General features: G+C 35.2%; 1 protein-coding gene and 1 pseudogene across 1 annotated transcript in view; one reads left to right on the forward strand and one right to left on the reverse strand.

Annotated features, from left to right (window-relative positions):
* Cacna2d1 (calcium voltage-gated channel auxiliary subunit alpha2delta 1) overlaps window positions 1-27,843 on the forward strand; it is a 270,236-nt gene that overhangs the window by 164,715 nt on the left and 77,678 nt on the right. Inside the window, exons 5-7 of the mRNA XM_042684525.1 lie at window positions 15,327-15,458; window positions 25,017-25,086; window positions 26,782-26,832. Coding sequence (XP_042540459.1) covers window positions 15,327-15,458; window positions 25,017-25,086; window positions 26,782-26,832 — 253 coding nt within the window. The remainder of the gene's footprint in view (window positions 1-15,326; window positions 15,459-25,016; window positions 25,087-26,781; window positions 26,833-27,843) is intronic.
* LOC122111988 lies at window positions 24,619-24,710 on the reverse strand (annotated as a pseudogene).

The following is a 27,843-nucleotide window of genomic DNA, read 5'->3' on the forward strand; positions in this document are numbered from 1 at the left end:
TTCAACATAATCATTACCAACTTATAGTTCTGACTGCGTATGCTCATAATTGTGAGTGTATTAGGGCTCTGTTTTGTCGTTTCCTGTTTATAAGGTACTGGTTTCTAATCCACGTTATGTCTTATTGCATGCTGACTTCTCCACAGATTTTCAAGAAAAAATGTGATTGTGTCACACCTTGTTGTTTCTATGTAATTCTCAAAATAAACTTATGTTGTGGTTTACATTTCCAGATTATTATAGCAGCATATCTTTCATCCTGTCCATGTTGTGCCCACACAGTCCCCTTCCACTCCACCATCTTGAATGATTCAGTTCTTGGAATATTGTATGTTCACTTTTGGGACAGAGTCCAGTGTATCTGGACACACTTTGGTATTGTAGCAAAACTGTTTAAGATTTTCTCTTTGAAATACCACACCTAAGAGCTACACCAACCATATTGACATTTAGGCATTTTCTACTTGACAATATCATCAATGTTTATTAGTTTATAAAACGCAGTATATTAAATCTTCCAATGACTAGTTCTTTGTCTTTCCAATATCAATTTAACATGCTTCTATTCCTAAGGAGCATTCCTAAGATAACAAAGTAGCCACCTAATTGATAAATGTAGTAGCCCAGCTCTTTAGTGATGCACTTCTGTAATGAAGTTGCCTTTTCTCTGAAGCTCTTACAAGTCCTAATGAGTTCATTTCTAAATTGTATTTCTCTTCAGCAAGAATATTAGAAGGCCTGTGTTTTAAGGGATCCCATTTTTCTGAAGGAGAAATTTGTAAACTGTGGTCTACCATCTATTTTATAAATGAAAATTTACTGGAACAAAATTGTAATTCTCTGTGTGTTTGCCAGTACTGGGGCTTGAATTAAGGGTCTTGTACTCTCTGGCTTCTTTTTTTGCTGAAGGCTAGTTCTTGACTACTTGAGCCATACCTCCACTTCCAGAGTATTGCTGGTTAATTGTAGATAACAGTATCACAGACTTTTCCACCTGGGCCAGCTTTGAATCTCAATTCTCAGGTCTCAGTATCCTGAGTAGTTAGGATTACAGGCATCAACCACTAGTGCCCAGCTAACAATCAATGTTTATTGAGGTGCCCATGGGTGCTTCTAACTTCAACTGCAAAGTGAGCAGTTGTGTCAAAATTATCTGTCCTTTTAGAAGTTTGCTTATTCCTACTCAAGAGAATTCCTGACATTTATCAGGTACTCAGTAAGTGTTGGACAGAATCCCAATCATAAGGAAATGAAAGATACACTTGGAAGACCTGAATAGAAAGCTACTGACACTTACTTAGTAATTAGGGCTTTTATCCTAAAAATTGGGCTACAGTATTTATACCAAGCTCTTCAAAATGTTGTGCTCCATTAAAAGGGCATTTATCTATCACAGAACTTGAAAGGACACTAAAGTTTGTGTAAGAATTATCAAACCTTTACAATTTAGACTACATTATTATTTAATCCCTGTGGTTTGAGAGGATGAGAAGGAAAACCCATACCTGCTCAGATATAATGTGCACAGTGAAAGCTGAATAAAAAGCTAGAATACCCTTTTCTAAAACTAACTTCTACTTTACAAAAATATTACACAACATATGAGTCACAAACTATATATTATCATCTTCATCAGCAAATAGCTGTTGAGTACCTGAAGACATTAATCATTGATATTCACTGAATGCCTCTTATGCTTTAAGTGTATATGTTTTGGTATTAACAACATTAGATTTTGCAGATCATGTTTTCTACATTTCTCTACCATGAAAACTGAAAGTATTTCCAAGTGTATTCTTTTGTTGTTGTTGTTGTTGGTTGTGGGTCTCGAACTCTGGGCCTGGGCACTGGCTCTCTGCTTTTTAGCTCAAGACAAGCGCTCTACCACTTGAACCATAGCGCCACTTCCGGTTTTCTGTTGGTTTATTGGAGATAAGAGTCTCACGGATTTTCCTGTCTGGGCTGGCTTTGAACCTGAATCCTCAGATCTCTGCCTCTTGAGTAGCTAGGATTACAGGCATGAGCCACCTGCACCCACTCCAAGTGTATTCTTAAGGTACAATTATATGTTCAACACAGGTGTGTGACATTCCTCACTTTGCCTTGTCTTTTATCTTAACAATGGAGAAGAATAACATGTGGTGTTTTCCTTCAGCTATTCTGGAATGAGTGCAAATGAACACAGATATAACATGTGGAAGCATTATTTTTTATTGTAAAGATGCTGTACAGAGAGGTTACAGTTAAATGTTTAAGGCAATTAGTCCATTTTTTGTCACGCATTGTTACCCCCCTCCCTTGTTGTTCTCCCACTACCTCTTGTCTCCCCAATCTCCCTCAATCCTCCCACCCCAAAGTTGTAAACTTCATTTCCAATATAGTCTTGTGGATTTCCTTGTTGCAATGGGTCATCCTGTGTCCTTGTTTCAGCATTTTGTTATTCCTCTTTCCCTCCCCAAATTAGACAAATACAAGATGCAGTGTACCAAAATCAAGTACAGTGACAACAGGGGATATATCATAGGGGGAAGAACATATAAAGGAAACCAAATGAAATCACATAGTACATTAAAAACAAAAGCAACAAAGGAAAACCTCTGCGTCCATGGCTTGGGGTTCATTTCACTTAGCATCATCTTATATGATCATATGTACATGGCTTTTGAGCTTTTCTGCTCATTGGATAAAATTATCCTAGACATATATTAATTATTGCAAATGAGGGAAACCATGGGACCTATTTTTGGGTCTTGCTTTCTTCACTTAATATAAGTTTTTCCAAGTCTTTCCATTTCCTAACAAATGGGACTGTGTCATTTTTTCTGATGGAAGCATAGAATTCCCGTGTGTGGATGTGTGTGTGTGTGTGTGTGTGTGTGTGTGTGTGTGTGTGTGTGTGTGTGTGTGTATGTGTGTATCACATTTTCTTGATCCATTCATCTACTGAGGGACATCTGGGTTGGTTCCATGTCTTAACTATGATGAATAATGCAGTGATAAACATAGTTGTGCTGGTAGCTTTAGTATGGCCTCGTTTGTGATAATTTGTGTAAATGCCCAAAAGTGGGATTGCTGGGTCACAGGGGAGCTCTTGTATTCTTTTTAGGAACCTCCATTCTTCTTGGAAAGCATTCTTTTTTTTTTTGTTTTTTGGTTTTTTTTGTTGGTTATGGGGCTTGAACTCTGGGCCTGGGCACTGTCCTTCTGCTCTTCAGTCAAGGAGAGCACTCTACTGCTTCAGCCACAGCAGCACTTCTGATTTTCTAGTGGTTTATTGGAGATACAAGTCTCACGAAGGGCTGGGAAGTTGGCTCAGTGGTAGAGTGCTTGTCTTGCATGCCTGAGGCCCTGGGTTCGATTCCTCAGCACCACATAAACAAAAAGAAAAAAGCCGGAAGTGGCGCTGTGGCTCAAGTGGTAGAGTGCTAGCCTTGAGCGAAGAGCTGAGGGACAGTGCTCAGGCCCAGAGTTCAGGCCCCACAACCGGACCAAAAAAAAAAAAAAAATAATGTCTCACGGACTTTCCTGTCCAGGCTGGCTTTGAACCATGATCCTCAGATCTCAGCCTCCTGAGTAGCTAGGATTCCAGGCTTGAGCCACCGGCGCCTAGCTTGGAAAGCATTTTTGCAGGCACATAAAGTGTAGGAAGATTGCAGATGGAATTTCTACTTTTCTATATAAGAAGAATGAAGAGTGAGGAAAATCAGAAAACATTCTCAAGAAAGTGCTATTGAACGAAGATGTGAGAGAGTTTAGGAAGTAAGATCGGAGGATAAAGCAATCCTAAGAGCACAGTATATGCAATGATATGGTAGACTCCAGGAATGACAAAATTGTTTCCTTAAGGATCAGGTATACTGTGGAAGAGGCAGGCGTGGAGGCTGGCAGGATGGTGGGAAGCCAGAAATAAAATACTTGCTTTCATGGAAAACAGCTGAAGCTGTGGAACTGGGCAATTTGTTTGCCAAGTAGAATGTGATGTCAACAATAGGAAAAATAGAAGAAAATGGAAGATCAAACTACTGACAGATTATAGCAGAAGACCTATGCAAGTATGTTTGTGGGGCAGGAAAAGAGGAGGCACACACACATTCACACACACACAGACAAATACACAGACACTCAGACACAGATACAAGCAAGAAATTACATAGCCTTTTTGAAAAAAAAACATTTATTATATTTCATAGCATCAAGGCATCTGAAAAAATGTTATGAGTACTTGCTTTAGTTAGGTGTTAATTTTCTTGTATATTTTAAAATTATGTACAATGTTTGAAAAACTTCAACTTCCAGTTTGGTAATATATTTACTATTGTTGAAATTTCTTAAATACAGATTTATTAGAATAGATAGAACACTATATTGATATTTTTAAGATATTTGCTGAGATATGTAATAATGTGTATTTTATGCAATAGAGTGCTTCCCTTTTCCCTCCCTTACTCTGAAGTTGAGCATCATGTTTAAAGTATTACTGGTCTTGATTAGAGCCTGCTTCTATTAATCATGCTTCAGTGCATATGATCTTTCCATCTTAGAATCACTAGGCAGGTCTTTTTTCTGAAACTGGTTCACACAAACTCTGAAGTAGAAGCAATGTGTGCATCATTGACAACATAACCCTTGTCCCCAGGAGCCCTCTTATTCTCTTTCTTCAAACTATCTCATTAGCAAGTTCTAAATTCTTTCTGATCTTTCTTTCTGAGCACAGCAGTCTAGAGTTATATGGATCACTTGATTCTTCTTGCCATTGGGTCGACTCTGAGCAAAGGCAGGAGATTTTCCATTTCTAATTTAGTCAGTATTTCTCAGCCAGAGTTTCTCTAAAGCTTCATATGGCACTATATGTCATGGCAGCATTCACCAGTGAGTCTCTACTGTGACCACCTTCTCCCCTTTGTACAACTACTTACAGATATATAAAAAATGTATGATTAAAAAAGAAATAAATAAGCTGAGCACAGTGGTTTATGCACATTAGCTACACAGAAGGCTGACTAAAGTCAGGATCTAACTTTGAGGACAATACCTGTGAAAAATGTACACGATTTCAGTCTCTGTAAATAAAATTTGGTTTACTGGTTGTCAGCTGTCATTCATAGCTGCCTGGGATACATAAATAAAGTTGAAGACTAGGCTGACTAGAGCACAAACATGATACTCTATCAGAAAAATCACCTAAGGGACTGGGAAGGTGGCTCAGTGGTAGAGCACTTACCTTGCATGCCTGAGGCCCTGGGTTCGATTCCTCAGCACCACATAAGCAAAAAGAAGAAAAATCACCTAAGCAGAAAGATCCTGTGCTGTGGCTCAAGTAATGGAATGTCTGGGTAACAAACATACAGCTCTGAGTTCAAATCCCAATACCACAGAAAATAAATCCGTAAAGAATTAGAGAAAATAATAACAATCAAGGCATTTAGCTAGTGAGTGTTATATTGAATACCAATGTACTAGGTTTCCAGAGCTCTGGGAATATCTTATTAAAAATTACTTCTCTCCAAAAGTTATATAAAACAAATCCTATCACCAGATTACTACTATATTTATACATATTGGATTTTAGAAGAATGAAAGTGATAGGAAACTACCACCAAATCAACATAGTTACTAAGGGTCTAACTATATTTTAAGAATGTGCAATCTTTTTTTTAGCATTTTTATTATCTTCATATAGTTGTACAAAAGAGTCGGCATTTAACAAGGCAGTTTATGAATACAATATATCTTGATCAATGTCACCCCTTTGTACACCCTCCCCCATCCCTCCCAACCCACCCCTTCCTTCACTCTTCTTAATTTTGTAGGATATACATTGGATAATGAGGTGTAATCTTGGACACAGATTTGTGAGGCAGACTGCTTCTTCTTTTCTCTCTCTCTACCTATCCTAACCCTGCTGAGAAGAAAACTGAACTGTAGAAGGTGACACTGTTTTCCAGGGTCAAAGGGCTTCCAAAGGCCTAGAAGTATATTCAGTGTGGAGGAGAATGAGCAGTTAGTGAGAATAGTCTTTTCTCACACTGCATATATTGACATGCTCATTTTGAAAATACCACCTATTCACAGAAAAAATATTTCACCACCACCAATAACAAAAAAAACTATGTAAAAAATAAAAATAAAAAAACCTCCATTTGGAGTCCTTTAATTTGCTACCTATTGCATATTCATTCCTTTTTAGCTTCCAACTTCATTTCTGTGCTGTCAGCTGCTGATTTCTTTTTAACTCATATGTTTTTATTTCCCTTTTTAAGTTTGAATAAAACATCTTTAGAACTTTTAAGCTATTTTCATTTGCTTAGAATTGGACAGGTTTGTGTTTGCTGAAATATTGTTCTAATATATAGAAATATAGATGGAAGATTAATTTATATTTTTAATCAGTATTCAACTTCCCAGTGAAATACATTTTAAGGATTAATATCAATGGAAGAAAGTGTCCCGTGTGTCATTTAGGTAATTTCTCTGAGGTTTATGATTTACATATGAAAATTATTTAATTATTTAATGATTCCAAATGTGAGATGAAACTACTTCAGTTATCTGATTCTAATGAAGAATATGCCATGCATAAAAACTTTAAAGAGAAGGACAGAAGGAAGGAAGGAGATTTTATATAAAATGAACAGCATTGCTTTCTAATCTCTCAACATTAAAGAGTTGTATATTGGGTCAAGGAAAATAAAACTGACATCAGGAAAGTAATAGCTGAAATGTAAGTAAAAAAGCATTTATGAATGCAAGAGATTTAAAGGATATGCACCTTAATAGTTTACTTTTGTTGTTGTTGTTTTGTTTTTGTTTTTTAACCAGCTGAAAGAAGGGCTTCAGTAAAATTGGTTTGATAGTTTAAATTTCACTCAGAAATTTATTTGACCCCCATAACAATCACATATGCTATCTAGCATTCTTAGTGTGTTAATGAGTTTCTTTGAGTTTCTTTAAGTGATTTGTTTTAATGGACAGCTTATGCCAGTGGTTCATACTGTCGGTAACCTAGGTGAGTGTTCATGTATTTGCTTTTCACATGAGGAACACAAAATTTTAGACTTACAGGTAAAACAGTTGTCTCCAAATCTTTGGAATTATTACACAAAATCTCTACAAAACCCCACTCCTCACTCAAATCTTACAGAGAATTTTTATTTTATTTGAATAGGTAGTAAATCCTTCAATTAACAGACATGGTCTTAGGCCCTAAAGTCTTCCATTTCCCTTGCTTTATTCTTCTCGCTTTTAATCATGAAGTGGATCCTTTCTGAGCTCCTCTTTTGTGTTCCACAATTTAGCAGATTTCATTAAAGCAGAACAGCTGGGTTCTGGGCTATGGCCAGATGCTCCATCTACAGGAAGCTAAAGAAATAGAGTGCACAGCCAGAAATCCCAGTGATGCAAGGGTTAGAGAATTGACAAGGACAAGAGCCTTTTAATATTTGGACCAAATTAACTGTAGGAATAAGGCTTTATCTCCTCATCATGGTCCTTCTGTGCCCAGGAGCCTTCTGTTCTTCCCTCCGCAGTGAGAGGTAGATTCCCGTGCCTAAGACATGATTAGAGAGATTAGATTTGTTATTCCCATCTCCCTGTGCCTTATTAATCTTTCATTTACACTGGGATTAGATGAGATTCCATTAGCCAAATCCACTGAAAAGATTCATTCATTTTAATATTTATGCATACTGTCTAGTCCTTAAAGTGGATTCTTTTTGTGGGTGCACTTAATTGGATCAGTGAGATTCTCCTTATTAACATTTTTTTTCTTTTTAGAGATTAAGGGTGATGAATAACATTAATGACTTCTACCTAGGCTCATCTTTTTAAAGGCAACACTTTTAATGACTATCTTATTTACTACAGTATCCACTGGTCATTTTCTGCATGATAATATTATGAGACCAGGTAAAAAGTACACACAGTTAGTGTTAGATCTAAAATACAGAATCCCTAAAATCCTCTGATACGCTGTTGTTTTCCAGAAATAAGAGTGATGGACCGGGGTACATTTTTATTAGCATAAAGTAGTACTGTTTTTTGGTTTTTTTTGTTTTTTGTTTTGTCTGTCGTAGGGCCTGAACTCAGGGCCTGGTTGCTATCTTTGAGTTTCTTTTTGCTCAAGGCTAGCGCTCTACGAATTGGAGCCACAGGTCCATCTCTAGTTTTCAGATGCTTAATTGTAAATAAGAGTCTCACAAACTTTCTTACCCAGGCTGAACACAGTACTTTTGAAATCTAAATTTGTCCAACCCAAAGGTTGCCAGCTTGTAGTCTGAAATAGATAATTTAATCGTATGAAATAAATTATTTAGAAAGTTTGTCCTACTTTATAGAAGTTTTATTCACACTGTTCTTTGGCAATAATACTTCGTTTTCAAAGTCAATTAATTTTCTCATATGTGTAGTTGTATTTGAGCAGCTTCATAGTCTGAGCTCTCCTGACAGTTCAGGCTGTATAATTAATACTTTGTTTGAGAGTCTAATCTGGTACATGCCTGGCCTCTCAGCTAAGTGTCCATTGTATCCCACTAGTTATGGCCATGAAAAATGTCTCTAGACATTGCTACATCTTCCCTGGGAGTAAATATTGCTGTCAGTTGAGAAACAGGGTGTCTAAGAGGAACAGGCAGTATAGCTTTTCAGATTTTATTTTCTGGGTAATCTAAGCTTACATGTAAAATACATGTCTAGAAATAACAGACCACGATGAATACAGATGTCCTAATCTAAATTATACTTGTTTAAGCAGGGACTCTATAATTTTCACTGTGTGGGTTTTATATAGGATTTTTGGGTTTATTTTGCCCTCTAGAAAGAAAGATAATATTAGTATTATACTGAAAAGTTCACTGTGAAAGTGAAATGTGATAATGAACAGAAAATAGGATTTTCACTATAAGAATTCTGTAAGCACTTAATTATTACTATTTGTTATTAATGACAATAATTTAGCATATTTCTATTTTAATCTCAGTGGAAGATTATAATGGAATGGTATTCTTATTTAAGTGGAAATAGTATACAGTGGAAGTAGTATAGTAAGCACTGAAGCCAGTTCTCATGTTTTACTTATTTTACCACATGATATTTAATACTATTAAACAAAAAAAATCACTTTTGCAATCTAGTCCTTTATATAACGTTTATAGTACATTTGTAGTAAAAAAAATTAATACGGTATTTTTAAATTAAGTAAGTCATATGCATATCTTCTCCTTTCTCTAGTGTGTATCTGCTTCATTTGAATGCTATGGCTCTTAAAGGAAAACAGGGTTTGTTATACAAAATACTATTTCTCAAGATCCAAAGTATTACATGGTAAGGATAGTTAACAATATTATACGGTATATTTGTCACATCTAAATAAAAATTTTTAGTCTCTATATATTCATATACACACACATGCACAATTCAACATTGGTAGCAGTGTAGAGTTTATAGATAAATTAATTAACTTCACTGTAGCAATTATTTCACCTTGTGTACATATATCAAAACAACATTTTGCAGTTTAATATATAATTCTTATCTATCTGTGATTTCTCAATAAAGCTGTCAAAACTAGAAAGCTGTAATTGGTATTATGCTGAACTTTCTCAAATAGTCACATAGTGCCTTTACGCTATTCATGACTCTGAATAAGTCAACAGAATTTGATTTTAATGCAAACTTAATTAAAACTTAAAAGGGGGCACAGTAGAGCATCATTTTCTGGTTGAAGTTTTTAGAAAAAAATTGAATTCAGAGCTTGCCACTGATCCCATATTCCCCCTGTCATGAACCCAAAGCGGATAGAATAGTCACATTTTTTTAAAGAATTAACAGCAAATGTAAGGTGCATCTTTTGTACTGTTAAAAATTGGATTTTTTTCTCTTCCCTTGAGAAGCCAGAGTGAACAATAGCATACTCTTAAAGAGAAAATTGCTGAACACCAAGGCCATGTTTCTGAAAACTAAGTACATAAAGAATAGAGGTGTATGCTTAGCATTTTGAATCAATTATCACTGAAATCCGGTTATAACATTCAGAATAGAAGCCCTGGAGTCAAGGTTTTCTCTCAGCATATTCACTGCTTTTAGCAGGCTTACCTTGGACATCTATAAAAGAATTACTATTTTTTCAAAATATAATTTTCTAACAGATAAAGATCTTTATTGTATAAAAGTGGATAGAAAATGAGAACTAGTTAGGTTCTTAAAGTAAGCAGTGAGATACTTAGCTATACTTAGTATACTTAGTAACTGCCACTGGATTTAAAACTTGATTGTCATTGATTAATCAGTCTTTATTTTGACAATGTACATCCTATCCTTCTAATGTCAGTACAAGCAACAAATTGGAAATTTGTCTGTATGTAAAACATTGGAAATTTGTCTGTATGTAAAACATTATTTCTTTGTGGTTGAGAGGAAGGGGAGGACATCTGTAAATATATGTATATGTAGATATATTTTTTTATTTTTGATTTTTTTGGTTGGTCGTGGGGCTTGAACTCTGGGCCTGAGTGCTGTCCCTCAGCTCTTCAGCTCAAGGCGAGTGGCTCTTGAGCCACAGTGTCACTTCTGGTTTTTCTGGAGGTTAATTGGAGATAAGAGTTTCATGTATTTTCCTGCCTGGGCTGGCCTTGAACAGCAATCCTCAGATCTCAGTCTCCTAACTAGCTAGGGTTATAGGCGTGAGCCACCAGCACCCCCGCTATATATATAATTTTAAATAATGCTAAACAATTTATGAAAAGCAGATCAAAATATAATAATATTACATGTTATGTATTTATATATACTTATATTTATATATTAGGTGATACATATAAATATATAACATGTAATTAACAATATTAAAGTATATTTGTTTAACTAGGGATAAAAGTTCTTATTGACTGACATATATTTGAAGTTCTTTTACAAAAACAGTTTTACTTTCTTACATGGTATTGAAATATTTAAATATCAATTTGTGTTGATGTTTCTTCAGCTAAAATTATTTGATTTTGATATACTAGATAGTCCAGTGAAGACTGTGATTTAATGAATAACATTAATTACATCTTAAAATCTTTATAAATGAAGAAACATTTACAAGTCAAGTTTCTTCAGGTTATTTCAGTATAGAGTCATTGTTTGAGTGAATAATGTAGTTTCATAATTGAAAGTAATGTTCTTTGAAAATAAGAAATTTTCTAGGGAATTGTTTTTAAATTTGTTTTTTTTTTTTCATGTAAGAAATTTGTGTCACAGCTTTTACAGGTTAGAATGTCAGAAAAATAGGAGTGATTAAAGATACTTATTTGGGGCATGACATTGATCAGGATGCATTGTACATGTATATTGGTTTGTTGAATTGAAATCCCTTTATGCAACTTAAAGATAACCAAAAAAATGAAAATAAATGATACTTGTTAAGGTTAGAGCAAAGCCATAACTATCTGAACTTATTGTAATATAAAACTAAGGATCTAAGAAGCAACTTTCAGCTTTTCTAGTATACTTGATGTTTGACCCTGGTGTAACCACATAATTCCTTCAAACAATCATTCTAAATATGTAACTTCAACCCACAAAAGGGTATGAGGTGTAGAAAGAGGTAGGGAGAAAGGGAGAAAGATTGTATGTGAATAAATGTAATGAGAGTGACAAGAATGTAGTTTATAAAAATGCTAAAACAATAAAAAGATAGGAGTACAACTCACCAGGGCAACCTTCCTTTAGCATGGCTAGTATTGTGCTTTAATTTTATTACTACATTGTCTGCAAAGTACCCAATTATTTCAGTTTTATTTATCCTGAGTATGCTAATAGTCTAAAGATGACAAATGTTGGGTATTAGTAATTCTTTTGTTTATTTTTTAATTTTTTATTTTTTAATTTTATTTTATTATTTTTTGTGTGAACATACTGTACAGAGGGGTTACAATTACATGGACAAGATAATGTGTACATTTCTTACCAAGCATTGCAGCCTCCTCCTTTGTTTACCCTTCACATCCCTTCCCAGCCTCCCCTCCACCCCCCCACCCAATCCTCCTTTCCCCCCTTCCCCCCCCCCCCCCTGCACCAACGTTGTAAAGCTCCTTTTCGACATGACAACTTGTACTTCTCATTGTTGCAACGGGTCCACCTGTATCCTTAAACAACTTGTTTTTCCCCATCTCCTCCACAAGTTATACTGACATCAAATATAGTGAAAGCAGGGGTTATACTGTTGGGGAGGGACATACAAAGCAACAAAGAGATAATCTTATAAATGCGTTAGAAACAAATGCATGAAAGAAAAAAAAATTAAAATACATATCTAAGGGTCCATTTTCCTAACATCACATTATCTGACCTTTTCCGCTTGACTCATACATATACTAGATATTGCAAATAAGGGAAACCATGGGACCTATGTTTCTTTGGGCCTGGCTTACTTCACTTAATATAATTTTTTCCAAGTTTTTCCATTTCCTAACAAATGGGGCAATGTCATTCTTTCTGATGGAGGCATAGAAGGGTATTAGTAATTCTGAATGAGTGTTTACTTTTCTGTGATTGAAAAAGAAAACTATTCATTTCAGGTTGTTAAAATGATATATACTTATATATTCATACAATAATTCATAACCTGGTTTATAAAATTAAATGAAAAGATTCTAAAATAATATTCATGTTTGTTTACCTTCTTGCTTTGAGGCTTTATATATCTCCTTTTAAATATAATTTGAGAAAAAATTGTAGTGCAATATTTTATATGGCTTGCTCTAGTTTTAATGTTTTAAAGGAAATTTGAGTGGCATAATCAAATGCATGGCTCTTGTGCTGAAAATTCTCTGATTACAAAGTGAGCAATTGATAAATACAGTGAACTCTTTTAATACATTCAGTCAAGCTGTCTTGTAAAGCGGCGGTATCAGCTCTGCATTCCTAGGGCAGATCCCTTGTATTTTCATTTCTGGGTTTAGACATTCAAATAAAGAGTGAGACTAAAATAATGATTACATTAGTAAGTCCTTATAAATAACAGATGTAGTGACCATATCCTCGATCCTCACCCTTTGCAACCTGCTGCTATTATGTTTAGGCCTTGTTAATATGAAATATATACATATATATAAAATGCATGCACACATGCATGCTGAGTAAACTTAAAAATCAATTCAATCACCCAGGTTGTACTTTTATTTTTTTCTTTTCATAATTTATTATTTGTAAATTAAAGCATTTTGAGAATAATACTCTAAAAATTTACCTAAGTAATGGCTTATCTAAATTAGAATTTTCTACCATATAAACTGGGAATTTAAAACCTATACTGCTTTGATTACAGAAATACTTCAGACCTCATTTTTTTAACCCAGTACAAGATCATAAATTCATGTTGTATCAGTTTTTAATAGTAATAGTTAAGGTATCAAATAAAATTAAGAAAAAATTAGCAGCCTTGAAAAGTAATAACAGTTCATTAAAAATAATTCGATGTCAGTAGTTGCTTGATGTGAATTAAAGAGTCAAGGAAATTGAAGAGATAGAAGAGATTGTGTATTAATGAACTGTAACTAGATCATAAATAAACATCATTATTTATGAGTGTTACTATAAAGGCCATGAATGTTTAACAAAAATACAATGTCCCTCTTTTCCTGTGATGTTCTGTATGTATAATATAAATATTCATGAATGGTGAGTATCAGTTCAGGTTATCTATTTGAATATAAATTTTCATATATCTCACCACTTGGAGTTCATTGGATCATGCTTTTGAATATGAATTCTCCAGTATCTCAGATGCACTATGGATCTAGCCCAGCTCATGAATATTCAGATACACACGCGCACACACACAACTGATCTTTCTGAAAGTAATCACATCCATAAAGATGAAAATCTTGTTAGTCTTCAATAATGAGAACTGCATCAGGCTGCTTGTCCCTGAACAATTTTAACAATCCTTTTGTTTTCATTTTTTGTAAATGATACCAACTAAGGGAAAAAAATAAAAAGATGCTTTGTATCTTTCTAGACTGAAACTCTTTTCTGTTTACCTTTATAAAAGCTTGTGTGTGATTTAATCATGGTTGATATGATTGGTTTGTTCCCTATGGTCAGAGAAAAGAGGGAAATAAGACTGTCTCTACAATCAATATCCAAAGCACATTTCTGCTGATTAGGCTTGAGCAGAGTCTCAAAAGCAGAGTTTAGTAATAATCTTTTCAGCTATTGGAAGCTTGATGATTACTTTACATGCAAAAAATGCCCTGAAATTATCTCTATATATTGAATATAGAGAGTACTATATTCCATAACAGATTGATTTATAATTCATTAGAGTTAGGATGCTAAATGGAGGCTCATAATTATAAAGTATATATAATCTTTTCTCATATCAGAAATATATCACAATTTTTTAACTTCACTGGAATAAATTATCTATATCTAGAATACTTATCCAAATCTGTTAGTAGTTACAAATAGATATCAAAATCAATCACCTTGTTCCAATTAGAACTATATTTTAAATATTAATTAAGTAACCAAGGGAGCACAAACAGATATCAAGACTCTTATTCATTGATGAGGTATTTAAAGTATTAACTAGTTCTTATTTTTCTAACAGTGTTATCTTCAACCTTTTTTTTTTGGGTGGGGGGGGTGTCCGGTCGTGGGGCCTGAACTCTGGGCTTGGGTGCTGTCCTTCAGCTCTTCAGCTCAAGGCTAGCCCTCTACCACTTGAGCCACAGTGCCACTTCTGGCTGTTTTCTTTTTGCTTATGTGGTGCTGAGGAATCGAACCCAGGGCCTCATGCATGCAAGGCAAGCGCTCTACCACTGAGCCACCTTCCCAGCCCCATCTTCAACCTTTTGAATGAGGTTGTTCTTATTCAGACTAAACATACACACATACACATACACATACACATAAATATATATGCCATTTGTAACCTGTGCTCAATTACAAATGTTTCGAATTCTCAAGAGTTGAAGAGTGGTTTTTTAGACTCCACCCTAGCATATCTGTGGGTTTCTTCAGCAAGACCAAAGAAGTCAGTGGGAGATTATTACCCCACCTTCCTTCAGTTTTGTGTCTCTGGATAGCTCTTGGTAGTTTGAAGCTGAGACATGATATAATTTTGCCTGGCACCAATGGGGAAAGGTACTATGCTATATAATTCTTGATGATTAGAGATACATTCAATTAGCATCAGACAGCTAATTTTGTCTGCTGAAAAATTAATTGAGCCACTACCATGAAGAGCAATGAAAATGTGTATTACTTTATAAGTAAGTTTAGACTTATTTTTTAAAATATGAGTATGAGTGAATTGACTTTTTTTCCCCCTTTCTTGTTAGCAACAATTGTGTTAAATGAGCTCAATTGGACCAGTGCCTTAGATGACGTTTTCAAAAAAAATCGCGATGAGGACCCCACATTGCTCTGGCAGGTGTTTGGCAGTGCCACCGGCCTGGCTCGGTACTATCCAGGTGAGTGCTTACTGACTCAGTAGTCATCAACAGGAATTGGAAGTACAAGCTTTATGTTCTTCTTTTCTTCCTTTTTTTTTAACCAACTTTGCAATTTGGATATTGGGCCACACTATTTTTATAATGAGAATATATCCCTCATCCCGTAACGCTAACTTGGTCAAAGTCACATTAAACTGAAATACCTTAGTAGTAAATGGCTGCTCCTTGGATAAAGCCATGTTATGGTGAACCATGAGCAAGGTTTTGATGCGGGTACCCGCGCAGTGCTACGATGCGGTCTGCCTAAAGGACATGGACCAAACCCTCAAGTGTACTAGATGGTAAGACTTTACAACTGACCCGAAAGAGTTTTCTTCAGAATCCAGGTGTATGCGAAAAATTTATAATGGAAGAATATATTTCATGAGCAAACTTGGATTTGTTAAGATAAGTATGTCAAGAAGTAAGATGAAATAAAAGCAACCCTTTTCTCACACATAATAAACCTGACATGATATCCCTTGAAATTACATAAAGTCTGATAAACATTTTCATGTACAATTTTAAAGTGAAAGGAAAATATAGCTTTCTGTGTTTGTGTCAGGTTGAATTCTGAGGGCATCTCAGTGATCACACATATTCAATGAACATGACTATGCTTTTTAAACTAAAATTAAAAAAAAACTCAGTGTTCTTTATTATTATAAAAGGTTTTTAGATGAAATCAGGAATAACTTCTAAAAGAAAAATGAAACATGAAAAAGTAGTACACCCTCATAACCTACTGGAAAGACTTTCTGTGAAATGTCTGTTGGTATTATGAACTTCTCCACTGTTAGAACTAGCTGATCAACACTAATATATATTTTTCAAAGGTATGGTTTCTTTCTCTTCCTTCACTCACTTTCCCCTTTCTTTTGTAAAGCCTCTAATATCTTTATATTTTCCATGGAATATTTATTTTTTAGTTCATAGTCCTTGATTCACGTTTTAAAACTCTATATCTGACCATTTTCCAAATAATGCCTTGTGGTCAAGTTTCTCTTTCTCCTTCCAATAAGAAAGACACTGCCTTACCCTAGCATTTCATTGTCTACAATGTTAGTATTGTTGTATCTATATAATAAATCCCGAACCATTCTCTTATTCAGAGTCACATAATCTGTTATTCATAAACCTTTGGAAGCCAGATATGTAGAACTGTATCTGTAATCCCAGCATATGAAAGACTAAGGCAAGAGAACCTCAAGTTTGAGGTCATGGAGAGACTTATCCCAAAATGAAAACAAAACAGAACACAATAAAACAAAACAACAACAGAAAATAAATAAAATGGAAGACCTCTTTTGAGTGGGCCTTACTTATTTCTTTTGCTCTTGGAAGTCATTATTACTGATTACTGGTCCCTAGCCTCCTGCAGTACTGTTCATGCCTTGTCTTTTGCTCTGTAACTTCCTTTTTCCACAGGAAGGTTTTGCCTTTTTTTTCCTTCAGTCACTTCATTCTTCTGTTTTTGTTGTTGTTAGTGGTGGTCATGGGGCTTGAACTCTGGGCCTGGGCGCTGTCCCTCAGTTCTTCACCTCAAGACTAGCGTTCTACCACTTGAGCCACAGTGCCACTTCCAGTTTTCTGGTAGTTAGTTGGAGATAAGAGTCTCACAGAGGAAGTGGCGTTGTAGCTCAAGTGGTAGAGCGCTCCCCTTGAGCTGAAGAGCTGAGGGACAGCGCCCAGGCCCAGAGTTCAAACCCCACGACCGACAAAAAAAAAGACTCTTGTTAAGAGTCTCACAGACTTTCCTGATCCTCAGATCTCAGCCTCCTGAGATTACAGGTGTAAGCCTGGCTTCAGTCACTTCATTCTTAATCCATAGTTTATAAACTTCTTCCATGACTATAGTCCATGACTATTTCTTTTTCACAATTTTCATCAGAAATCTATCACTTCAGTGTCTAATGTATGTGGACTTAAGCAGTTACTCATCCGTATTGTAACTGAGATCCAGCAATATATAACTTCTGATACTTGGATTAAAATTTTCATGAAGGCAGAAAAAAAATTATAAAATACAAGTTTGTCATAGGATAGCCGAAGCAGAGAGATGGTTATTGTCCCCAGCACCTCTCCTTTGTAGCTAGTACAGTATATGTTTTCAGCCAGGTTTCAGACCATATTAAAAAAAAAAATCTGTTACCACACGGTATGTAAATTCTCCCCCATGTCAGGTAAGAAATGTCCTGTGTGGCTTTGGGGAAGTTCTCCTAGAATAGAGGAGGGCACATGTCTTTGTCTTTTGAGAAAGACCACAAATAATGGTGTCTGGGATGTGAGGCAGAGGCCTAATTAAGAACATTTCAGAGAAATGAGATGAAACAAAAAGCCCTTCTAGACTCTCCTCCCTGATGCTATGTATAACAGATTCACATCTATGAAAACAAACTACCTTAACCCTAAAATCACCAGTTTTTATTTTTTCCAGTAGGTAGCTAAAAACAGTTCTAAAAGACACACTGGTCTTTAATTATTTGTGGTATTTAATTATTTGTGTTATCCAGTTAGACTTATACTTCTACGGGGAAGCTTTCCAAGAGCAATCTTATTCTCTTATTCTTTGATTTTGTGTGTGTTACAACAGATGGCCAATTTTGTCTTCTTTCAGAAGTTGTTTAGAGTATACCTTATTTTTTCTCAAATCATCACAATTCATGTAAGCGTGAGATGTGATTTATTGTATCTTGAAGGTTACAAGGTAACTAGATATAGAACCCTGTATGTACAACATGACGGACATTAATTAAATTAAGCCGAACATCCAAGTAAAATTGTAGGCAGGAAACGTATAATTCTGTGTTATGGTGAAAATTCAGATAATTCATTTTCTCCAGCATGTCAAGTGCCTTTACATATTTTCCCCCCTGTGAAACACACTCAAGTATTCACCTAAAATAGTCCAAAGTCCCCACAACAATATGAACAACTCAGTATCCAAGCTCTGTTGATTATATGTAACAGTCTCATCACCTACTATGAATTTTTTTACTTTGACTACCTCAGTGTGACAGAATACTGAATATTTTCTCTACCATATTCATCCCAGTTGCTGCCCAAATATGCCTGAATCTGTTGAATAGCTTCAATTCAAAGAGTTGGAAAGAGTAAGGAATGCCAAATACAAATCCCTCTGTTCTGTCAGGGAAGAAATATAAAAATGTCTTTATTTACATAAAGCAGGTTCTTCACCCCATCTGACTGTTCCTTGTATGTTCTGTGGGGATCACTCTGTGACAGCCCCTGAATCACTTCAGGACACAAGTGCTGGGGTATGCTTGAGGCTAAGCAGCTTTCTTAGATTATTGGTTTCTAGTTCAGGTCTAAAAGCTTAAAGTTGATTTAGGGTTCAAACAGTTATATTGCTTCTACAGATTTAGCTAAGGATTCATTACTAATACACACAGTATAAACATCAAGGCCAGGTTAACTCCTACTATTATTTTCTTGCAGTGAATTTCTTCTGTCAGCAATCTCAGTTCTAAATTTTATTTAAGTAATTGTTAAGTCTGACATCTTCTGTGTATTAACTAGGCTTAGAATTTAGCCCATTCACATTTCTCATGTCAGAGGTGGCTTCTTTGAAGATGCTGCTGAGAAAAGAAAACTAATAAAAATTAACCAATGGTGGACATTACTAGATATTTGATTTCATCTCCTCTTGAATTTTACCCAGTTTTATTACTCTGTGTGTGTGTGTGTATATGTGTGTGTGTGTGTGTGTGTGTGTGTGTGTGTTGGCTGGTCCTAGAGCCTGAACTTAGGGCCTGGACATTGTCTTTGAGCTTTTTTGATTAAGGCTGGCACTCGACCACTTGAACCAAAGCTCCACTTCCAGTTTTTTTTTTAAACTGGTTAACTGGAGATAAAAATCTCATGAACTTTCCTGCCCAGGCTGTCTTTGAACTATTCCCCTTAGATCTCAGCCATGCATGAGTAGCTAGTGTTGAAGGTTTGAGCCACTGGCACCTTGCCAATTTGTTACTTTGATATAACACATAAGAAGAAAACTTAAAGAAAGGTTTGTTTAGCCTCGTGGTCACTTGATTCCTTTGCTAAAGTGCCCAAGTATGGAGAGGCAGAACGTTGCGGTGAGAAGCATGGAGTGGATCCAAGAATCTGACTTCACGGTGAAGAGGTGGCCTTATGACATGGAGACCTGGGACAAGAATATAGTTCACTAACTCTGAAGATTTTTACCACCTCTTAATAATGCTATTTAACAATCAGTTCATTAGTGGATCAATCTATTGATTAGCTCATATCCCTCAGGACTCAGTCACATCTCAACGATGCACACATCTAGGCCTTTTGAGTGGACACTGTAGATCCAAACTATAACACAGAGTGGAGGTTGTCAGCTACTGTCAAAGTTCAGTCCTCCCATTTCATGGTGAACATTCTTTCGAAAATGACTGCTTGGCAATCTATTTATTGGCCAGGCCCCTTTGTGTCTGTGTAGAACCATAGGAAATAGTTTCCAAATAGAAGATGAGTGAATTAGTATGTGTTGCTTCAAGGTCGAGTCTGGGAGGATTTGGGCATGCCTTCCTATGGAATCTTTCATTACCAACTGCTTGTATGAAAGCTGAAGAAGGTGAAAGCTATCCTCAGCTTTACATATCTGGTAATTGCTTGGCGAAGCAGTCACATGAGTGAGATTTAACTTTACTGCTAAAACATGAATATCTGCAATTGAACTTTAAGGCATTTTGTGGCACCCCAGTGGCTACAGAAAAAGCTTTCTTTATCTTGTCCAAGATACATTCTGAAGACGTCAGTTATTTGTTTTCCTTGAATGTGAGTACATAATTCACAGTCATTTAAGCAACCTAATTCACCCTGGACCTTGGTGTGGAAGCTGTTAGGGACTGTGGAGACTCTGTCCTGGAATGGTAGTTATGAGTAGCAGCACTTTCCATTACTGGAAATTTGGTGAGCTATCCAGTGTATTTATCAATGAATTGATTTTTTCTTGAAAGCAAAATCTATTGAGTTTGTTGGCCCTGTCATTCAGAGATGCCTGATAAACGCCTAGAATTATAATACATCAATTAGATCCAGGCAAGTGGACCAGGAGAAATGTTTCAGGGCATTCTTATTAAATCTTCTCTGCTGCCACTGCCGCCGCCTCCTCCTCCTCCTCCTCCTCCTCCTCCTCCTCCTCCTCCTCCTCCTCCTCCTCCTCCTCCTCCTCCTCCTCCTCCTCCTCCTCCTCCTCCTCCTCCTCCTCCTCCTCCTCCTCCTCCTCCTCCTCCTCCTCCTCCTCCTCCTCCTCCTCCTCCTCCTCCTCCTCCTCCTCCTCCTCCTCCTCCTCCCCCCCCCCCCCCCATCCCTTTCCTCCTCCTCCTCCTCTTCTTAGAGTTAGAAAAGGGCACTTGAACTTATTAAACGGAAATGCAATTAGCTGTCATTTGAAGTGGGGTTTCTATCAAGAGAATCAGTCCTCAGTGCATTGCTATTTGCTTTATCATTTCCTAGCACCTAAAAAGAAAGAAATGTTCTTATTATCTTGAAACTACATTAATTATAAGATGGCTTTGAAATCAGCAATTTCTTAAAAATAGTGGTCTACCACACATTTCAGAATGAAGTCAGTCACAGGCAAACATCTGCATAACTCATTGGTTTGCTGGCCTTCTACATCATGTGAAATAGGTTAACGTTCCAGTAGACTTAGCCAAAGACACGTCCATGGTTCAGTGTTTTCCTCAAGACAAAATTATTCTCATCAATGATCATTTTGGGATGTTTTTGTCTCTCTCCTGTCATTCTAAAATCTTATGAGATACCTTAGAGGAAATATAAAATGAGCAATGTTCCCGTTTCTTTTTAGCTCTGATTTCCTTACAGGACATGTAGCTTCTTTGTTTTTGGTCGGTTGTGGGGCTTGAACTCTGGGCTTGGATGCTGTCCCTGCGCTCTTCAGCTCAAGGCTAGCGCTCTGCCGCTTGAGCCACAGCACCACTTCCAGTTTTCTAGTGGTTTATTGGAGATAAGAGTCTCATGGACTTTCCTGCCTGGGCTGGCTTTGAACCGAGTTCCTCAGATCTCAGCTTCCTGAGTAGCTAGGATTACAGGCGTGAGCCACAGGCACCCGGCTTGTAGCTTCTTTTTCATTGACTATGAAACCGATTTTTTTTCAGGGAAATTTTACGTATACATATATATGTATATTTATACATATGTATGTATATATATGCTCACTATTCCTCTTAGTATTTGATCTTCCATATTTTTGAGCTTATATAAATAATGTTCCACCAAATACCACAATAGGATTTTATGTCTTAATAATATCACAAGAAGAAATTATATTGTTTAATTTCACTATAATATAAATATCCTAATTTAGTCTAATCACAGCTATTACTTAAAAGCAAACATCTAATATCTGATTATTAATATTTTTAAATAGAAACCAGTTAAGATCATAAATGATATTAATTTTAATGGTCTAGCTCATAATGTAAATCATAGCTTTTTAATTTTTCTGTCTTTAAAGAATGTATAAATTTTACAGAAGGCAGTAATTTATATCAGTTAATTTCACTTAGTAGTGGAAACAAATCCTAAATGAATATGCTCTGTAAAGAAATTAGTGCTCTAACTTAAAAAAAAACTTTCATATTACAATTTCCTGAAATAATTTTAAAGTCAGAGCTGACCTCTTTCAATTCATGGCTATTGCTGTGGTATACACTGTGGCAGCTTGTACATTAATCAGTATCAGTTTTGATCCAATCAGCACCAGAGAAGCTGCATGCAGTTCTCACGAGAGCCTGTGAAATCGCAAACCAGAAGCTGGAGGCCCAGGGCCTTGATTCATTCGTCGTTTCACATTGTCTGCTGCTGATGCATCATATCATGTCAGCTGCTAAAAGAAAAGTATTGAAAAGACCCAGATCCATTTTTGTAGAGCAAACCAAAAGTTGCATTTGGAGTTTAGGAGCACTACAAATATAGACTCAGCAAACATGGCACAAAAAATTAGGATAGTCTCTCTAAACTTTTCATTATTACCAGGACACTAACCTGGGGAGTCAGCTATTGCAGAAAGAGATCTGAAAATGAAATAGTATGTCTACCAGCACTTCTGCTAGTTAATGCTAAGGCTACCAAAATGGTATTTTGTATCACTGACACAGTTTCTGCAAATGAAAATTTAATTAATTAAACAAATAGTAAGTTTAACAGATCATTTTCAGTGACTGTGTCAGTAAGTGGTTCTTGGGGAGTTCTATGTTGGAATTCACACATTTGTGTAAATATGATTAGTCTTTACAAATGAGTAAATGATTTTATAATGAAAAAAATTTGTAAGTGAAGAAGAGACTTAGTTGTATGTATTTTTGGCATATTCTAATGGGCAAAATTATTTTAGTTAGCTAATAAAACTGACAATATACTTCCCCATAAGTTCCATCATTGTTCAATAAAGAAAATGAAAATTAGATTATGGCACACACACATCAGTTGAGTGAGGATTTTTAAAAATTATTTATTGTTTTTTTAAATAAGTTTTTTATTGTGAAAATACTGTACAAAGGGGTTACAAGGTAATGAGTACATTTCTCATCAAGCATTTTTCCGCCTCCTTTGTTTTTCCCCTACCATCCCTTCCCTCCCATCTCCCCAACTACATTCTCCGCTACCCTCCGCCTTCCTGCCTAAATGTAAAGTTTGTTTTTTGACATAGCATCTTGTACATCTTATTGTTTTAATGGGTCAGCCTGTATCCCTATTTAAATAATTTGTTTTCCCCCTTCTGCTCCCCAAATTATACCAACAAATACAGTGAAACCAGGGGTTATCCTGTCGGGGAGGTACATACAAAGCAACGAAAAAAATCACCTGGTATCTTATAAATATGTTAGAAACAATAGCAAGCAAGAAAAAAAAAAAAAACCACTGTGTCCTTATCTTGGGGTTCATTTCGCTTAACACCATCTTATCTGACCTTTCCTGCTTGTCTCAGACATATACTAGTTATTGCAAATAAGGGAAACCATGGGACCTATGTTTCTTTGGCCCTGGCTTACTTCACTTAATATAATTTTTTCCAAGCCTTTCCATTCCCTAACAAATGGGGCAATGTCATTCTTTCTGATGGAGGCATAGAATTCCATTGTGTATATATGCCACATTTTCTTGATCCGTTCATCTACTGAGGGGCATCTGGGTTGGTTCCATATCTTAGCTATGGTAAATAATGCTGCAATAAATATATTTGTGCTGGTAGCTTTAGTATGGTCTTGATTGTAAAGGTTATGTACACAGAGGTTAGAGTTACATAAGTTCGATAGAGTACATTTCTTTTTGAACAATGTTACCCCTTCCCACTATCTCACAGTTTTTCCTTCCTGGTCCAACCCACAAGTTGTATAGTTCATTTTCAATATAATGTTAATGAGTAGAGTGAGGACATGTTTTTCAAGAGTCATATGTCTAAACATGTTCAAAGAGAGGACTTTTCCATTACCAAATTATCATCCAATTCATCAGCACTTATTTCCTCTATGAGGTCTGGTGTACATCAAAGTAGAGCTTTGAAGAGCATTTTAATTAAAGTAAGTTCAGATTTAATTAGACAATTGTAAATTAATTGCATTTGAAAATCTATACAATTAGATGAATTTTTTTCTGATGACTGAAAAATGGTTTAAAAAAGTGTGAAACTAACTCGAGATTATTGACTCTATTTGGATTACTTTAGGTCATTTAAGTAAATTTGAGAGCGTTATTTTACTTATAATTTAATCTTTTAATTATAATTATAACATTGATCGATCATTGTCTGGAACATGAACATGCCAGTTAAAAACTATACTATCTTAAGGTAATCTAAGAGAAACAGTTTTATATAGAGCAAGATAGGATTGCACTGAATGGAAATGTCATGATCAAATAATTGAAACCAGAATTTCCATTAAGGGCAAATAAAATTTTAACTAAGGTGGATTCTATGTTTAAATAGTGGAAAGAAAATGTATTAAGGTCTAGATACATGGGAATACATGGAAGTTGGTACCAGAAGACCTCTGAAATAATGTGAAGAAAGAGAATTGACTTGCACCGATATTCTTTTGTATATTCTGTGTTGTTTTCTGCTCTAAATAAGGAAAGTATCAAGGGCACGAAGATCATGCTTCCTATTTGAATATTTTTGTCAATAATCTTACTATTGTAACGAACTATAGAAATGATCCCTGAAAGTATAGTCTTAATAATAATCTGACTATTGTATCGATGGCATTTTGTGAGTTTTTAAAAAAACCTTTAAGTAGTTGTTCAAAGGATTTCTCACTCAATGACACAATTTATGAATACAATGTATCTTGATTAATGTCACTTTTTCCAACATTATTCTCTCCATCACTCTCAACCCTACCTTTTCCCTCAATTTTCTTATGTGTAAGATATGCATTGAATTTTATGATTGCATTTTCCCCTCAAATTTTACATTATATTTGTAGAACATATCTAATATTTTGGCTTAATTTCTTTTTTTCTACTTCCTTTTTTTTCAAGCATCTCCATGGGTTGATAATAGTAGAACTCCAAACAAGATTGACCTTTATGATGTTCGCAGAAGACCATGGTATGAATTTTTAAAAAGCCTTTAAACTGACATAGTGAAAAGAATATACATATATATATAAACACATGTTTGTATGTATATATTCATCATTATATATTAAAGATGAATATTGAAGACCAGAGTCTTCTATTATGAGGAGTAACAGTATCTCTTTGTCTAAAGTAGTGTGGTGTTTTTTAAAATAAATAATTAAAAGTTAATAAAAGTGATCAGTTCAATTGGAGAGTGAATATTGTGTTGAGATGATTAATTAAATTCATTTAAAATGGACTGATTTACGTTTTATTTTTAATTTTCCGCTTCAGATCTGTTTCAGGTAGTGAGGATTGTTACTGAAACCTTCTCCATTTGCTTGGAGTAGAAATTTTTTAACAGAGAGATGACATAGTGTAGGGATAGTTTGCCTCTGGCAGTGCACTAATGAGCATTGGCCTCAAGGTAAGCAATGCCACTAGCCACATTCACCTAGCATAGTTTTTATTCCTGAGAAAAGCTGTATTTGTTCCTCAATTCTAACTCATTCTCCTAATAAAAAACTGAAAAACTATCAATAATCTGATAACATTAGATTCACTGGAAAGTAACTAACAATTAAATATCTAGTTGTGTTTCATTTGAATTTTTAAAATATACATGATGAGATACATTTTTCTTAAATGAGTTCACATATATTAGTATGATGTTCCCTACTTTTACACATTAATGTCTTTGAATAATATTCATGAATAGGGGAATTTAAGATAATTCAGAAGACTATTTGGTAATTAAGTTATCCTCTATTATTGGCTATTTAGTTTATTTCTAACTTTTACTATGGTTCCCACAAATCCTAAAAGCAGCATAATTGTTGACTCAAAAAAATGTCTGAAGCTTTTATGGGCTAAAGCTGTTATATTCTGTTAAGTATTCAGTAGCAATTTATATAAACACCAACTCAGTTTAATACTAACAGACACAAAATTATTACTGACAGTATTACCCCAGTCTGTCTCTGTAGAGCCCCAAATTATTTAATAGAAGCATAGGTTGTTCTATCACATAGTTTGAGTTTAGGAATGGGTTGTATCAGGAGAAATCTTAGAAGCTAGGCTGCCAATCATGAAAAGCAGATACTATCATGTTCTTTCCTGTTCCCATTGACAAATACAATAGAGCCAGTAGTGTTAAGATGCTACCTGTGAAATGTTATTATTTATTATAGGAATATTTACTTTTACAGGCAAACCAAGCTGCCATGTGTTCTTTGTATAGGAGATAATCCTGATACAGATTCTAAACTCTTAACTGCTCTTTCAACACAGCCCTGGGTAGACAGCAACTTTGCAGCATGTTGTCTGAAAACAAATTGATCCATTATCTGGCAGGGTTCTGAGAAGGTAAATGTCGATAAAGTAATGGGCAAGGGCCTCAGTGATAATTTAAAGTTGAGTCCAGGTTCAGCTCTCCATTTGGAGGAAGAAAGCTTGCTGCTCCCTGCCCATCTCAGCTTTTTGAATGTTGGAGCCCCCTGAACAAATCTTTCCCAAAGTTTTTGGTTCCCTAGAGATATGGTTAAATTAGGGAATTGTCATTTGGAACTGATTCATTTGGTGATTTTCAGAAATTAAACATTTGAGATCCACCATTTACATACAACAAATACCAATGTTGGATGTGCCACAAGAGGAAAATAAAATCATGTTTTCTTTGTTTCAGGTATATCCAAGGGGCTGCATCTCCTAAAGACATGCTAATTTTGGTTGATGTGTGAGTATTAAGTATTACAGACTTATATTCTGAAAATGTGGGAGTGTTTGTAGCTCACAGTAATATACTAAGCTTAAGAAATTAAAAGTAAGGTAAAAAAATAAAAGAATCAATAGCCACACAGAGAAGCCATGTGGAGGCAACAACCAAAATAACAAACATTAATTTTTTAATTGAAAAATTAAAGTGGTATCTTCTATGTATTAAAAATGGATGATTATGGCATGGTCCTGAAAACTGAGGAGGATAATTTGTTATTTGTTCACAATGTTTTCAGTAAATGTTTTAGTGCTTAGATATTTAATTTTAATATTTTGAACAATAGTAAAATGCACACATGCAAACAGAAAAAATGGAATCGTTTTTTTCCATTCAGTCATTAGTGATCAACTTTTAAGGATTTAGCTACAAAATAGGAGAATATTAACTATAATAAGTACAATGATTTCTAAGACTTTTAAAAGGAACCTGATTAATATTCAAGAGAAATATGCAGGTGTTAATATAATATCCATTTTACTTGTTACATTGTTTCATAGCAAAATATCTCAGATTCTTCCTGTGGGATGTACAAGTGGGAATCAGTCTCCAGCAAACAAGAGAGGTTATCAAAAGATCATAGACTATGTAGAGTTGAAAAACTTACAAAGACTAAATCCTAGATAAAATCTGCTTTATGGTTTTGTTCACAAATCTACTAGTGCTGCTGTCACTAACTTAATAATGATGGTGGGTTTAAGGAAGTCAAACAGCCCCTTGACTGCGACTGTGCCTCTTTACCCCTGTGGACTGTAGTTCTAACTCAGCTTACAGAAATGGTATTTCATATAGATTTCCTGGATGAGTGATTGTACTCTCACTGAACAAATGGTTTTGGTTGTTTTTTTTCCCAATCATCATTTAATATGCAATTTGGGTAGTTTTTACAAAAAATACCTTCCTACTAACATTAGTAGGAAAAAAGGAAGACTTTATAATTTCTATTACATCTGTTTTCCTTCTGATATTTTA

Source organism: Dipodomys spectabilis, unplaced genomic scaffold, assembly GCF_019054845.1.
Source record: "Dipodomys spectabilis isolate Male_0828 unplaced genomic scaffold, ASM1905484v1 ptg000089l, whole genome shotgun sequence".
Classification (NCBI taxonomy): Eukaryota; Metazoa; Chordata; class Mammalia; order Rodentia; family Heteromyidae; genus Dipodomys; species Dipodomys spectabilis.